Consider the following 16,517-nt stretch of genomic DNA (forward strand, 5'->3'; position numbering starts at 1 on the left):
TAATAACTAAAAAAAATATATACAGAAAATGAAAGCAGGGAATCAAAATGGTATACTACGAAAACCACACACACACACACACACACACACACACACACACACACAGGCAGTCATGAGGAACATACAATCTAGGCAGGCACACAGAATACCAGTAGCTGCATGTCAGATGTGATTACTGATAGACCACACATCGTGTTTAGTACACAGGATGGTGTCTGGCACTAGGTGAGTCCCGTGTTTGCTCTGATCTTTACATGTTCCTTTGTACCTTCTGCCTGTGCACATCCCATCAACCTCTGAACCGTGAACCCAGGTGCAACTGTACTTTTATAAACGCTGCTGAGACTGGTTCACTGAGTGCTTCCAAGAGGAAAATCAACACAGCCTGAATCTGTGAAAACACAGGTCTTCTCCTACGAGCTTCAACTGTGAAAGCTTTCCTCCTCGTTAGGAAGCCACACCCATTGCCTCAGGTAGTGACAACATTTTGACATGTTGTAACTTTCTACAGGTTTCATTATTTCCCCGTTTTGGAGAAGGCTGAGGATGCTGATCTGCTAAACTCCCCCGCATTCATTAGCACATCACATCTGACTAACGCTCCTAGCACCTCCGGTTTTCTAAAGCCTTCAAAGCAGGGCTGAGGTCAGTAATAACGCAGTAGTGTTTGAAAAGTGTTGGGAAACAGGTTTCTAGAACAAAATCAGTGTGGGCATAGGATTGAGAGGGGATTCTATGGTGGCTGTGGAGCGCATAAAGGTGTACCTACATGGACAATGAATGGAAAATGCTTTCAATTTCCAGCTGTCGATTTAATTTTTTTTAATGTTTATTCATTTTTGAGAGGTGGGGGGAGGGAGGGAAGGGCAGAGAGAGAGGGGGAGACAAAATCCGAAGCAGGCTCCAGGCTCCGAGTTGTCAGTGCAGAGCCCGACACGGGGCTCGAACCCATAACTGTGAGATCATGACCTGAGCCGAAGTTGGACGCTTACCTGACTGAGCCACCCAGACACCCCCAAAACCGAAAATTTTGGATAGTATTGCCAGCTACTGAAATTGGTAACTGAAGAAGACTCAGAACCTGACTTGGATCTTCAGAGGCCATCTGCTCAACCTCTGCTGCCTTTTGTCTGTGCCCTCAGTTCAAAGCCAAAGTCTGACATGGCAGTATTCTTTGACCTTTAGCCTGGCTGCTCTCCTAAACAGTGCCTCTGTCAACAAGCAGTTCCAGCTCTCCCTCTGATGTGTGTGTCTTAGATATTTAAAGCCAAATAAGACTTCCTAAACTCATACTTTGGTTCGTGTAAATTGTCATTGCCCCATAAAAATCAGCGCTGAGTCAGACAGCCCAGTAGCTTCTCTTCTGTCATCAAACTCTTCCTCTAATTTCAGTAGCTGACTACAGCTGTGTCCTAACTGGATCTTTCCACATCAGTGTCCCTGCCTCTTGAAATAGCCGTGTAGGTCAAACCTCTGCCTGCTTTTCCCTGTGGTCTGCCTGTCACTACATTTTCTCTCCTGCCCTTGGAAGAACAACCTTCTATCTGACTTGGCTTCCTGCCCTTGACCTGCAGGCGTCTGTTCTCTACTTATACACAATGCTGGAGTTTGTTTATTTGCCATTGCTGACTTTCTCTATCCCTGGATCTCTACAATGAAATGCTGTAAGGTGCTCTGAATAGAACCCCAAGTACACATCAAACGGAATAGCTTCTTATACCCCATGTCTTCTCAAGGTTCTTCAGTGTCTTTGATAAACCCCGATTTTAATCCCCCTTTCCTGACTCCTCTGATCATTTGCCTCCATTTCTTTTTATCTGTGTTTCATATGTTGGTGTCACTTCACTAGCTAAAGAGGTTTAGAGGCGTGAGAAAGTATTGTATCTCCTCAAGATGTTCCCCATTTATAACAACAGGAGAAACTATCACTGTTTTTGAGTCATCTGGATGTGATTCATTATGCAGATGCTATCAGCCACAGTCACACATAAAAATTAGGCATTCAGCTCAAATCCTCTATGGCTCAGCTTTAGGAAGCTCATCGTTAAGTAAAAAAAAAAAAAAAAATCCCATAATCTCAAGACAGATTTAAATAATCATTTCCCTAATATATTTTCTCTCAAGCGTATTCCCAAGGGCAAATATTATAAGTCTTAGAGACAAGACTAAAGAAATCCAATTGTTTTCTTAAAAAATATTTCTTAGTTCGGTTCATGGGTGGGGCAGATATTCTGCTTACTTTGTTAATTCTATTTGGTGCTATAGTTCAGTGAAGTGATAGTGGCAAATAATACTTAGACTAGGTCTAAAATCTGAGCAGAGATGATAAAAGTTCAGTCTTGTGTGTGTGTGTATATCGTATATATAAAGTTATTTATAGGTGATATGGTTAGTGTTTACCTAAAGGGAAAGCCTAAGAATGTAAGGTTCTTTGGCATAGAATATAACCAAAAATTTATTAATAAAGAGAAGCAAGGCTAAAACCTAAACTTTGATTTCCTTTAGTAGGTTTAGACCAAGATTTTATAAAATTGATGAAGATTTTTAAAACTCACCTGGATTGTTCGTATAAAGGCCACGGTTACCCGTTCTTCAAATTCATTTAGGGGAGTATAAAGGTTTAAAATTTTGACAATCTGTTGGAATTAAAACAAAAGCTTAGCACAGAGCTAGAGGAACAGAAGATGAATTTTTAATTTCAGAGAATATAGGACATCGGCACAAGAGCACAATCCCCTTTAGACAAGACCCACAACTCGTAGCTGGAGCGACACCTGGGAATCTTACACTTAATAAGCTACAGTCCATAGGTTTTGTTTGGTAGATCTGAACCCTCTTACTGGATTCCTGCCTCCTATATCCCCCACCCGCCCCTCTAGCTCCTGCTTATAAGATAAGGATTCTAGGAAAAGGTTGTCTGAAATCCTTAGTTGTTTTTTTTTTTTAAATCCGCTGAAGCTCACCTTCCAGGTGAACCCCAGATTTTTTAAAAATGTTTTTATTGTTAAAGAGAGAAAGAGAATGCACACACATGGGGCAGGGGCAGAGAGAAGGGGAGACAGAGGATCTGAAGCAAGCTCCACACTCAACAGCAGAGAGTCTGATGCTGGGCTCAAGCTCATGAACTGTGAGATCATGACCTGAGTCAAAGTCGGATGCTTAACTGAGTGAGCCACCCAGGTGCCCCTGAAATCCTCAGCGTCTTATCTAGTAGTCATTTAAACATTTCTTTTAAAGAATACTGGACATCTTACCTTATATAAGGTGTGTGTGTGTGTGTGTGTGTGTGTGTGTGTGTGTATATATATATACACACACACACATATACACACACATATATATACACATATACATATCTATGTATATACATATATACACAAATATATACACACACACGTATGTATGTGTATGTGTGTGTGTGTGTGTGTGTGTGTGTGTATATATATATATATATATATATATTATATATGGTATCTACCTCTCACTACCCCCAAAATCACTTACAAAGGAACAGATTTTTTTCCTATTTAACAGGGGATAATCTCCTGTCTGCCTACCAATTGTCTAGTGGAAGTAGCCTGCCCAAATGCAAAGCAATGCCAGTTGAATTCTAGAAGTAAACTTCTGAAAGCAAAATATTTTTAAAAGAGGGATAAAGTTTGAAAACTCTCAGTACATTTATGCCAGAAGCATTTTTCTTAAGAGTCTGGCATTTCATCTTTTTAGCAGTTAATGGGGGAGATGAAGAAAGGTGTACTTACTTTACAATACACAGTTTGGATTTTGTTCTTTAGGTGTTGGATAGGGAGAAGAAGGTGCATGATTTAGCTCAGAAAGTCTGATTTCCTTGTGCTGATCTCGTTTTGTGAGGCCACCATGTGTGGGCAAATTTCCAAATGGGCACACCATGATGGAGGACAAGACACCATGTGTGTGGTCCGGATTTATCTTTTGATAGACTGGTAATAGCTCTGCAAAGGAGTCCTGATACAAATACGACTTGGCCGGGGTAGGGCAGGGAGGAAAGGCACATTCAAATGTCTCTAGGTTCCTAATGACTACTTAAAATCATGCTAATGGATTCTAAGTGGAAACATGACCATAATGAAAGTAGAGGTGTAAAGAAAATGATTTAATGCCAAATGCCTGATGCTGCCCATTTCTGAACAAAAGTTAAAATTTCTAGTGAGAAACATTCTAGAATAGTTTTTTAAAAATGTTTTTACCTTAAAAAATGAACCAAATTAAAAAAAATAGGGACTCCTGGATAGCTCAGTCTGTTAAGCATCTGACTCTGGATTTTGGCTCAGGTCATGGTTTCATGCTTGTGAGATTGAGACCCCTGGGAGACCCTCCACCCAGTGTGGAGCCTGCTTAAGATTCTTTCTCCCTCTCCCCCTCCCTGGCTTGTGTGTGTGTATGGGAGCACTTTCACTCTCTCAAAAAACAAACAAAAAGCCAAAAAAATAACAACCAAAAAATGTTTTCACCCAAGCTTACTGTTTTGTGGGCTTACACTATCTTATCTTTCTAAGTGACCAAGAGGGACTAGAAAGTTACTGAGGGAACGGTGGCATCTTGTTTCAAAGACCAAGGTGGTCTTTACTTCATCCAGGAAATCCCATCCACTGCACAAATAACCCACTGTCCAGAACAGACTTGGAAGGGAAGGTCGAGCACCAGAGCTGGCGGGGTAGCCACGGTCATACCTGCTGGGTGCTGAGGGAGGTGCACAGCGAGCAGATGGCCTCTGCGTCCTCAGGGGTTTTCTTCTTTAACTGTAGGAGCTGGGCTGCTTGGATCAGAGGTTCCATGGTCTGGACTGCTCCGCTCTGGTGAAGGTTTCTTCCCCGAAGCCACTCTTCAAGTTGACTTATATTGTACCTTAGATACAAGGCAAAGTGAGCTGTGTTAAGCCAGTCCTCCTAACTCACTGAGGCGAGCACACCTGTTGTGTTCATTGCGTGGCCTAGTTGCCAATAGTGTGATCATTCTCTTCACCTTCATTAGCTCACATAGGCAAAAGCCTGAAAAGCACCTGGCACTCAGTGACATTTTGCTGAATGAATAAATGAATGAACGGGTGCTTAAAATCAAGCAAAGATGAGGTCCCTGAAACATCTGTATAAGTTAATGGGAAAATGAAACATCATATAGGTTGAATTAAAATAAATGGTACTTAATATTCACAAACATATTTATGCTTCTGTGTGAGCCTTCGTGTCTCAACTCATTGATTTTTCCCTCTGACATATCCACGTTGCCTTTATAATCTTTAGAGTATACAAATGCCTGTCAAGCATTTAACTCATTTGTTTACCAGGTCACCAACTCCGTGTTGTTGAATTCCACCAACAGATGACAGGTGATGGAATTGAGTCACATACTGACCATCACCAGTTAGATTTGGATTCCGCTTTCAGAGACAAAGGCCTTGTGCTCGACTCCAGCCGGTGCGTGTGGGCCCCTCCAACAGTGTGGCGAGGGCGAGGCGCCGTTCTCCTACCTGAGCTGCATGCCTGTGCTCCAAGAGCAGACGTCCTTCCGCAGGAGCAGGTTGTTGAGAGTCACAGCGTTGATCATGTAAAAGAGCTGCTTGAACACCTGCAGGATGATCTCCGGGTCCAGGCCCTGGTCACACATGACTGTGTGAAAGGAATTCATCTGGCGGATGACGGCTTCCAGGCAGTAGGAGTTGTCCCCGTCCACCATGCTGGAGGAGCGCTTGCGGTAGCCTGTTGGCTTCACACCAGATAGACCCTGAATGCTCTCATTTTCCAACATGGCAGAAACTGAAAGAAAAGCAGGATGAGAGAAGCTTGCAGGTTTCCCAGAGACGACCCATTTTCGGACCACTCAGATCATATAGTACTTTGGGCTTCGGCAATGCCACCGTCTACCGGCACACGCTATTGATGTGCTCGGAAACTGAAAGCATTTAGCAAGTGAATTTCTAATGTGTTGGTCTCTATGTGGAATAAAATTTCCACAGAGAAATCTTGGATCAAATCTGTGGACCAAATTTTCACTTAAGCTTGTTGGTGATGGGACAAAGATAATGGGCATGTAGCAACTCAGGTCTGTACTGGCTTCTGTGAGGGGTCCAAAGTTGAGAATTGGGCAACTTGGGAGTAGTCCTGGTCCACCCACTGACTTGGCCCTAGGCCCTGAGATCGTCCTGATGTTCAAACAACTCTTTGATATGAGCCACTGACCATATAAATCTTAGGTTAGCTGGTCTGTCATACTGCACAATGTTGAACTATGTGCCAGCGCTTTATGCTCAGTCATTTCTATCTTCCAACAACCCATTTCCTGATCAGGAAATCGAAGCCTAAGGAAGTTAAATTACTTGCCCAAGGTCACAATGCTAGGAGTTGGCAGGGCCAGGATTTGAACCCACGTACGGCCAACTCCAGAACTGGTGCTATTAACCATCCCATTATTTTGAGTCGTGAAGTATTCCCAGTTCTCCCTAAGCCTGTTACCTCTAAAAGATATCCCTCTAAAAGGGATAAGGATATGGAATGAAACATATCCTAGAAGACGGATTTCTGGATGGCATGAAGGACTCTGTCCTACTTGGAATTCACCTACAACCTATTTGTGTTTTAAGGACCTGGGGGAAAGCTTTACAGCATAGGTCCAAGGAACAATTTCCTCCCTGGCCTTTATGGAACACACGGAGTGATGCGTGCACATGTCATTTTTCTCGTAACTTATAAAAGGATGGCTCTTATTTTTTCAATCTGATTTCATGTGAAGTGTCCAGCACACTGTTTTGGACAGAGCGTTCAACATTTATTGCACCAATGCTTACTACCGTGTTCTCTCGCATGTGCTTGCTTTTTGTCCCACAAATAAGGTATACATGTGGGCACGAGGCATATATTTTTTCACCATATACGCATTTATTTATACCTTTTGAATTTATATTTATCACCTATGGAAGATTTCATAGCTCCGAGCACACAGCAAACACACACCACCTCGCTGCCTTTGTCAGGAAGGTCCCGGTTTCCTGAAGGCCACGCCTAAGATATCTGCTTCCCTAAAAGCAGGCACGTCCCCCATCATTTCGGACCCCACGATGAGTGCTGGAGATCGCCTGCTGCCACCTTACCTATCATAGGCTGCAACACACCCTCGGCGATTTTAATGAGTTGCTGGTAGATTTGAATGGAAAGGTCACTCAGCACCTGGCGGTATTCAGTGAGGTCAAAGTTCTTAAGACAGTGCTCATTCTGCTTGGCAGTATTCTGAGTCATGAAGCCCTGCAGAGAGACAGAGGGGGTACTTTACAGAGGCTCAGTGGTCTGCTGGGCTCAGCAGGACTTCTGGGCCTCAGGTGACTTTCATAATACCTTGTGGGGCCTTATCAGGCTCTACTAATAGGAGATTCCACAAGAACCTGTCAAGCTTCTTGAGGCCTCAGTCATGACCCTTGAATTTGAAGGCAGAGCAAAAACTCAGCATGATAGATAAGTCGGAGTTGCTTAAAAAGCCTAAATCATTTCGTCCACCCACTGGGGTGGTAATTTCCCTACGGCAGCAAACCCAGGTTCGTAGCAGGTTTATTTTTTTTATTTTTTATTTTTTCAATATATGAAATTTACTGTCAAATTGGTTTCCATACAACCCCCAGTGCTCATCCCAACAGGTGCCCTCCTCAATACCCATCACCCACTTTCCCCTCCCTCCCACCCCCCATCAACCCTCAGTTTGTTCTCAGTTTTTAAGAGTCTCTTATGCATTGGCTCTCTCCCATTCTAACCTTTTTTTTTCCTTCCCCTCCCCCATGGGTTTGTTAAGTTTCTCAGGATCCACCTAAGAGTTAAAACATATGGTATCCGTCTTTCTCTGTATGGCTTATTTCACTTAGCATAACACTCTCCAGTTCCATCCATGTTGCTACAAAGGGCCATATTTCATTCTTTCTCATTGCCACGTAGTACTCCATTGTGTATATAAGGTTGGTAGCAGGTTTAGGCAAAGAGGGATTCTTGCTGTTGGATTCTCTGTCCAATTTCCTTCCTAATATGCCAGGTTACTTTAAAATGTGGAATATGTGCCCACTAAATGAGTGCGACCCTGGGTCAGATAGTTTTGATAATGAGAAGTTTTACATGGATTCTATTGTTGGGTGTCAGAATAAACCAAAATGATTTCACAGCTACAGCGCCAGTCCTCTTGGCTTTCTATGCTAACAAGATGAAATAATGTTAAATTGAAAGATTTGCTAATGTTGAAAGGATTCATGTGACCAATGTCCCTTTGTATGCAGGCCAAGGTAAACCAACAGCAGCCAAATAGATTATTTTCAAAAGAGTGACCACCCTCAGCAAAGCCTCTCATACTAGGTCACATCACAAAGCAATTGTCTTTAATGTTTCTTTTTGAGAGAGCCTGAGTGGGGGAGGGGGAGAGAGAGACACAGAATCCAAAGAAGGCTCCAGGCTGAGCTGTCAGCACAGAGCCCGACGTGGGGCTCGAACTCAAACCGTGAGATCATGACCTGAGCCAAAATCGGATGCTTAACCGACTGAGCCACCCAGGTGCCCCACAAAGCAATTTTTAATAAAAAATAAAAAGCAGGTGAAACAGCTAAGATATATATTTTTCTCCCTTTTTATTTAGGCTACACAGACCTGGTTATATTGTGCTTCAAGTCTTATGCTTCTCATTGTGTTATTCTCAGTATAAGCAAAAGAGGAAGGGGAGAAAGGAAAGTCAAGGCAACCTCCAGGGGTCTGGGAGTGGTGTCGGGGATGAGTTGGGATTCTTACTGGAGAAACCAGAGTGAAGACATGATGTTACAAAGTCACTGGGCTGAATGCAGAGTAGGGCGCAGTTCTTTCGGGACCAGTGTTGGGAACAGTGAGCTCTAGATGAAGCTGGGCCCTCAAGGTTCAGAGTAGAATATGAAAATAATGTAGTCAGTTGGGCTGCAGGCCAAGGAATCAAATTTGGCTAGGAGAATAAAGCTGGGCCTTAACACCAATGTGCACATTGATTATGTTGTGCCTCTGTTCTGTGTCTGCCTTAAAATGAACAAACTAATTGGTTGGCTTGGGAGATAGTCTCATACATCAGACAACTACATGGGCTTTCTTCCAGTGTTTAGTGAACTGGGGCTCTTCCGGGGCTGCTCCAGAAATTTAAGGTCACAAGCGTTTCCCCGGAGAGTCCCAGGAGCATTCAGATGGGTCATATAAACTCATTTCTCCACCAACTCTACTTATTTGATTCAGGTGCTCTCTGGAGGCCGCCTAGAGACAGGTATCCTGTTGCCGGCTTAATACTGCTTCCAGCCCGAAGTCCCAGACGGTTCTCCCAAGACTTTACATGCTGTCCTCTGGGTAGAACCACATATGGACAGAGCAGGTTTACCTTCCACAACACCCCTAACCCCCATTCTGGGCTGAGATCTGAGGTGCTCTGAAGCAGAACACATATTGCTGTATGCAAGGAAATGAGGATTTGACAGGAGGATCTGAGGCACTTTCACGGTTTCTAAGTGCTCCCCAGGGGATTGGGTTCAGCACTCACCTCATCCCCGCTATACTGCTTCAAACAATGAAGGAGGCGGCAGGTATTGGATAACCAGAATGATGTCATCTCGAAGTCATCATTGTGCTTCTGTGAAAAGAGAAAGACATCCCTAGTCATGCGTAGTGGCTCCCATCCGGTTAAAGGCTCACCTGGTGTCTCTTTCCAGGTTTCCACAACCATTCAGCACACCCCAAGTAGGTGTCACAGGCAGGCAACTACCAGTCGCGAAGATGAGATCCACAGTCAAGAGGCTGTGCTTCCCATTCCTTCGCTACTGGAGATGTCCCACGGACCTCTCTCCTGGTTCCCTGGTCCATGGCACACAGCTGTGCATGCTCACAAAGCTAGGCTGGCTCTATGGCTGAAGAGCACAAAGCCAGGTGGCAGATGAGGCATGAGGCTAGCTGCCCTCAGCTGTACATGAACCACTGGGCATCTGGCCCTGGCACGTCCTCAACTATCAGTGATCTCACCTAAGGGATGTAAGGAACATGCCAGTGAGATACTCTGGTACCCTATTATCTAGAGGGCAGATGTCCCATGGCTTCAACTCTCTGGAAAAGGGCTATGAACCATAACTTTGACGAAAAAGGCCGTTTGACAACCCAAAGAGCTATGACAGTTTCTGTCCCAAGGCTGATGACCGCACAGAGCTCATTTTGTCAGGTAAAGTTGTCACTGTTTAAACGTCTGAAGGTAGGAGCTATGATGACAATAAAATGAGAGAGTTCAACAGAAAGTGACCGGGGGTGGGGGGGGGGGGGGAGGGCTTGGCATATTAGGGGCTGAGCCTGGTCATTAGGAAAGGTTTCCCTGAGGAAGTGACCTGTGAAGTCAGCCCATGGCTTACCCAGACTGCACAAGCCCCTACATGGCGCTTGCCTTAGAGGCTGAGGCAGGAGACCCCAATCTTGAGTCCCCAGCGTGTCTGTTTAGAGGCAGGAGTGGATAAGATAGTCTGTGGGGCCCAAGGCTGGGCAGGTGGTGCAGAGACAGAGACCAAGCGGGCAGGAAGCTAGGAGTTAAAGGCTGGTGTCGGCGTGCTCCCAGAAGGGAAAAGGGGGCAGGCGACAGCAGCTTGGCAGATCTCAGAATGGGCCCGGACTCCATGCTTTCGAGGATAGCTTGCATCCTGAAGTGGGAGAGCGTAGGAGAACGGAGGATGGTCTGTGAGAGCGAGAGCAATGCCGCCTGGGGCTTGGGCCTGTGGGGAGGAACAAATCCCTCCCAGCAAGGACTGATCTCCCTTAAAAATCTCACCGCTCACCGTAGCCTCCATGGGGTCGGCCTGCAGGCCAGCCTCTCTCTGCAGTGGCGACCACTACATTGGTGAGGAGTCCTGTGCCTTCAGGTGGAGTTGCTGAACCGCCCCAGAGCCCTGGAGGCCGCCCTGTCCCAGCCCAGGCCTCCTCACTTTGCAAGCTGATGCATGTCTGCACCCTTCACTGTGCCATCACCCTGGGCAGCAGGCACCCAGCTCCTTGGAAAGGCCTGGGAGAAGGGCTGTATGCAGGCTGTGCTCCTGAATGTCACTCCAGGGCAGGGTTAGCCCACCCTCACTAAGGCAGAACATCCCCGCCTTACATCTCTGGTCTTTTGGAAGCACCAGGGTGCCCTGGATTTCTGGGCATCCTGCCATTTCTGAGGCTGGGCATCCTTTTCTAGAAACTGCCTGGGCATTCTGGTTCCACCGGCAAGCTGTTTCTGGGCTTACATCATTTACCTTCAGAGCTGGAGCCTGGGGAAAACCTGTTGCTACGGGGAAGTGCGGGTTTCCCTCAATCCACTGCAAACCACCACCTCCGCCAAGGGGCGCTCACCTTCAGGACTTTCTTAATGCCGTTGATGGTGGAGGTCAGCAAGGAGTGCACCTTGAGGTCGTCGTTGACGTAATCAGCGTGCCTGATGCACATGTAGAGAATGTAGGCAGGAAGACAGGGCACCGTGCCCGCCAGCGCCTGCGGCTTCAGGTCTGATGGTAACAAACAGCCAAGAATCAGATTTCAGCAGATGCTTGGGTTCAGAGAATCCCGGTCTGACATACAAATCTCTTCAACATTTTCCTGACGCTCCTCTAAGAATAACCTCTCGTGGGGGCATGGGAGGAGTAGGCGAGAAGTTGCCCTGGATACACAAACACCTTCTGACCCTACCAGTTTCAGAAACTAGTTAAAAACTTCTGCCTAATTGGACTATATCATTAAAACAGGCTTCTAATGCCTCGCCCATAAAAGGTGAAGGGAAAAACCCACAGGTAGCTTGCTGCCTGAGTTTCCATAGAGGCCATGGCCCTTGGCCACAAGAAGGGCCCGGGGCCAGTGGCCGACAGGAGCCTGCTCCCCAGCCAGCAAGAGCTCAGGGTGGGGCCGCTGAGCCCACGGCCATGCTGCCTGTCACAGGCACAACGGCTCTTTCGTGAGAGGGATTCCCGGGAGAACTTGGCAAACTGCATGTTCCCAAAGACAGAGCCCATGTGCCAGAGGCTGGGAAGGCCACAGGGACCTTTAGTCCACACAGCTGTCAGTGTGGAAACTATTTAGCCGGCAGTGGCTGCCCATTCTCAGAGCCGGTAATAGCTTGAATAGGCTGCTGACTGGCCACAGCCACGCCTGCACCTCCCGGAGGGCCACCATATGACAGGTGTCTCACCAGCCTCTCCCCTAATGGCCTGACCCACAAGCAGCGTACAAACAGCTTGTCCTGTCTTGGAATGTCCTATTGTGACTTGAGTCCCGTTTCCCATAGAGTTTCTTGGTCTGCCTAGCCGAATGTTAGCATCTTGGGGGCAGGGACGATGGTTCTACATTTCTCCATCCTCCACAGCAACAACTAGCCAATGCTGGGTACACCCCAGAGGAGGCCAAATCAAGGCTTGGCACTCGTCTGGATGACGAGAGGGACGGAATGGGGGAGGGAAGGTGACTGTGTGTAGGCAGCTTGGCAGGAAATGGCCTTGTCTGGGGCTGCCTTAACCCCGGGCGGCAGGGAGGAGCCACCTGCCGGCCGGCACACGCAGCCTCCGTTATTCTGGTTTTACTCTAACGTCGTGAACGTTGAGTTCCATTCACCACAGATCAGAAGCTCATCCCTAGCAGCACTAGAACAAGATGCAGCCTGTTTAATGAAATTTGAGAGGACTCCTGTCAAATTGTAGGACAACGGTAGGGGAAGTTAACTTTTTTTTTTTTTTAATTTTTTTTAACGTTTATTTATTTTTGAGACAGAGAGAGACAGAGCATGAACGGGGGAGGGGCAGAGAGAGAGGGAGACACAGAATCCGAAACAGGCTCCAGGCTCTGAGCCATCAGCACAGAGCCCGATGCGGGGCTCGAACTCACAGACCGCGAGATCGTGACCTGAGCTGAAGTCGGACGCTTAACCGACTGAGCCACCCAGGCGCCCCGGAAGTTAACTTTTAAAAAAGGTTACTCAACTACTAAAAATACTGAAACGAACTGTGTGCTAGGCTGGAGTCACCCCATTCTTCTGCGGCCCCGGCCTGGCACCGACAGGGTGGGACCTCTGGTAAACTTACGTTTCTCTGACATAACATATGGTCTTATTTTAACTTCAAACAACCCTGCGGAAGCTGCTGCTTCTTCAAATCCCTCATGTGTGAGAAAGATTTGTGGCTATAGCACCGACTTTCACCCGTTATGTTTCACAACAGGGGGCAGGTGGGGTCAGTTGCCTCATCCCCTTTTTACAGAAAACCCAAGGCTCCAGAGAAAGGAGCTTGTGGCTCAGGGTCCAGAGGACCAGGCGACCAGAGAGTCCTTTTTTTCATCCAGGACTCTCTTCTCCACGCCTCTTCCTGCCATGCTGCAGGCAGGCAGGTGCTGTATTGAAGCCGGATGGAGCAGGACTAGAAGGGAGGGAGCCGATGTGACTGGCAAACCAGGCCCGGAACCGACTGCGGGCGAGGTGAGGGGGATGGAGGGCTGAGGCTGGGAGGGAGGTGGGGGGTGCAAAGTGCGGAGTGGAGTGGGGGGGGGGCGGGGTGAGATGTCACGGACGGTCCTGACCTGTCACCAGGTTCCGAATGAGAAGGGCCTCGTCTTCCTTGTGGTACTCCAGCATGCCCTGGAAGTCCTTCTCCTTCCGCTGCACAGTGACCTGCCTGTTGAGTTCATGGCGTCTCCTCTCACTCTGGGCCAGCGCCTGGGCAGCTGAGCAGGAAGGAGACAGGGAGAGTGAAGGGACACTTCCAGGCTGCAGGCTCAAGAGGCAGGGATGCCTTAGGTCAGCGGCGTTTGAGCCTGGGTCTGGGGACCCAGCGTTCTGAGCTCCCCCACCTCTCTCATGGTCTGTCCCTCAGCCCAGGCCACACTCCAAGTGTGACCCAAGTTGCTCAGCACCAGGCACCAGGGTCCGTGCAGGACAAGGGTGGGGAAACATCCCACTAGGTAGGCAGACCAGAGAAAACTGGGGAAGCGCGGAAGGCACAGGCTGCACACCCCAGCCTGCCAGGGAGCGGGTTTCCCCCACCCAGCTGTGAGAAACGGGGCCTGCCATCTGTCTGGGAGGATGTCATGGGCCCTGGCCAGGCCCGCCCTATCCAGTTCCCTGAGTGTGGCCACAGGGCAGCTGTCAGGACAGCTGCAGTGCAGCCCCACGTGTGCGAGGCCTGGGCACCACCTGTGACCGTGGACAGGGAGCAGGGTGGTGGCAGTGGCACAAGAAGGTAAGAGACCATCTGTAGCCCCCAGATGCAGATCGAGGAGCAGGACTGCTACATTCAGTCTTTGCAACAATGGAAGGTTGCAAAGGATACAAGAGACATTTTCGCTGGCATGGCTGGGGGTACAAAGGCTTGTCAAACCTCCCTCAGGCCTCCTGAGGCCTGACACTATGCGACAGGGTGATGGGCACCTGCAGGGTCTCCCCAGGTGTGTCTGAGGGCCTCCTACGTACGGGGCACTGTTCTAAGTGTGGGGGCAGACATGATGGGGCATCCCACCATGGATCTACCAGTCTAGCTAAGGAGATGCATCTGGACGTTTATGTAGCAACACACATTACCACACAACCCGGCCAGGTGCCCAGCCCCGAGAGCAGACTGTGGTGATGCAGCTGAACAGACCAACTACTGGAGCTCAAGGGAGGAGAAGGGCTGAGGGGGAGCGGGGGAGACCTGAACAATCAGGTGGGAAGGAGCTGACCCACCGGGCCCCGGGGCACACAAGGCTCCCAGAGGCACAGGAGACGAGCAGGCAGAGTGAGCACCGAGAGACAGGGGTGTGCTGGAGGGGAGGCTCTGTGTGGGGTGAGCTGGAGCGACTGGAGAGAGGGCACAGTTCATTCCATGGGGAAAGAGGAGGTGGCCGGATACACAGGAGCAGGGGCACAAGTGGGTAACTGGAGGCTGCCACCGTCGCTGGGGGACTAGGGGAAGAGGGGCGGGCACAGAAGCATTCAGGGAGAGTTGATGATAGGTCTTCAAGACTGAACAAAAGGGAGAAACCTGAAGCCTGCATGACCAGGAGAAAGAGAAGTCAAGGAGAACCGAGAAATCCAAAGATGGAGAGGGGCTGATTGGATAAGTCCTGGCTTCCTACAGGAGCAGCAGGTGGACACGAACAGGTGATTAAACAACTGACATCTGTGCCCAGAGGCACGTGGTATTAGGACAGTGAGACACAGCCCTCAAGCCCTGGGGACGTGGCTCTTGAGATGAGGGTGAAGGGATGAGGGGAGGGATTCAGGCGGTGATGGGGGGCGGGGAAACCCAAGCAGTGAGGGCACCAAGAGAGGATTCCATGCTAGGTGGCATGTGACAAGAAGGTATGGAGAGTGATCGATTTATAGTAAGGAGTCAGAGCAAGAGAACATTCTGGATATTTCTGGAAGAGCAATTTAAACCTGCCTGACCTCTCTGGGCCAGATTCCAGTTTGGAAATTTAATCATAGGACTGACCCCTCTCCTTCCTGACTACCCATCCACGGAGTGGGGTGTGGGTCTGTGTGTCATGTAGCATTCCCCCCTGCCCCGACCAAAAAGTCTTGCATCCAGCTTTAAGTCCTTTGAGGGCAAGGACACGGCCTTGGTGCAGAGTTCAGAATAAGCACCCCAACACCTGCTGATTTATGGATCTTAGTCCAGATTCTGGCCAACAGAGAACGTTGGAGCTTGTGGGCAGCTCTTTATCACATGACTGCTCTGGGCAGAGGCACCAAGAAACTGGTAAAGCAGAATGAGTCTGCAGAGGGAAGCAGCAGTTAGTTCCCTTCCCGCGCTCGTGACTGAGCACACACGTGCTTTATCACACGCACTCACGCCCGTGCCCACCTACCTTCTAGGTCCTGGACTTTCTTCATGTAAATCTTCAGCTGCTTCTTGAGCTTCCTCTCATTCTTTTCCAGCTTTTCTACCAGTTCTTTAAGGTCCTAAAATCCAAAGGAAGCAGTGTGAGGTGGCCACCCGCCCTGGCCAGGTCAGAAGCCCTTGGAGACAAGCCCAAGGACACAAGCCTTGCCCTTCTGGCAAAAGGCCATCTCTGGCCCCATCTCTTCCCAGAGCAGGATCCGCTGGGCATCTTCACTCACCAGGTTCTCATTGGTGAGCCGGGATATCTCCTGCTGGACGCCAAATTCCACCTGGGCCTCTGGGGAGAGCAGCAGCGTCTGGCAGAAGGTCTGCTGCTGCTTGTCCAGTTCCTCCTTCAGGGCTTCCACCTGGGCCCGGAGCCCCTCCACCTCCTCCTCATGCTCGCGGCTCTGGGCCTGCAGCTGGGCCTCCAGCAACCTGCACCGGGGAGAGGAGGGCAGGTGGCCACGGGGCTCGGGTCAGCGCCTTACGTGAGGGGCCACAGACGGACACGCAACAGAGGAGCAGCTAAGCACACGGCAGCAGCAAGTGCACGAACCAACAGGGGAAGGACGCGGACGCTGAGGGGAACGGACTGGCAAGCGGGCCAGCCTGTCCTCTCTGAGGATGGGAACTCGGGGCCACACACACACCCCTG

The 16,517-nt window shown here is 48.8% G+C and overlaps 1 protein-coding gene across 2 annotated transcripts in view; it reads right to left on the reverse strand.

Moving 5' to 3' along the window:
• The window catches only part of MYO5B (myosin VB), a 334,060-nt gene that overhangs the window by 2,641 nt on the left and 314,902 nt on the right, over positions 1-16,517 (reverse strand). For both annotated transcript variants that reach the window (XM_043558788.1, XM_043558787.1), the window contains 9 exons: positions 16,099-16,297; positions 15,846-15,939; positions 13,578-13,721; positions 11,373-11,524; positions 9,550-9,639; positions 7,124-7,274; positions 5,507-5,792; positions 4,710-4,884; positions 2,556-2,636 (listed from right to left, as the gene is read on the reverse strand). In XM_043558788.1, coding sequence (XP_043414723.1) covers positions 2,556-2,636; positions 4,710-4,884; positions 5,507-5,792; positions 7,124-7,274; positions 9,550-9,639; positions 11,373-11,524; positions 13,578-13,721; positions 15,846-15,939; positions 16,099-16,297 — 1,372 coding nt within the window. The remainder of the gene's footprint in view (positions 1-2,555; positions 2,637-4,709; positions 4,885-5,506; positions 5,793-7,123; positions 7,275-9,549; positions 9,640-11,372; positions 11,525-13,577; positions 13,722-15,845; positions 15,940-16,098; positions 16,298-16,517) is intronic.

The sequence above is a fragment of the Prionailurus bengalensis genome, chromosome D3 (genome assembly GCF_016509475.1).
Source record: "Prionailurus bengalensis isolate Pbe53 chromosome D3, Fcat_Pben_1.1_paternal_pri, whole genome shotgun sequence".
NCBI lineage: Eukaryota > Metazoa > Chordata > Mammalia > Carnivora > Felidae > Prionailurus > Prionailurus bengalensis.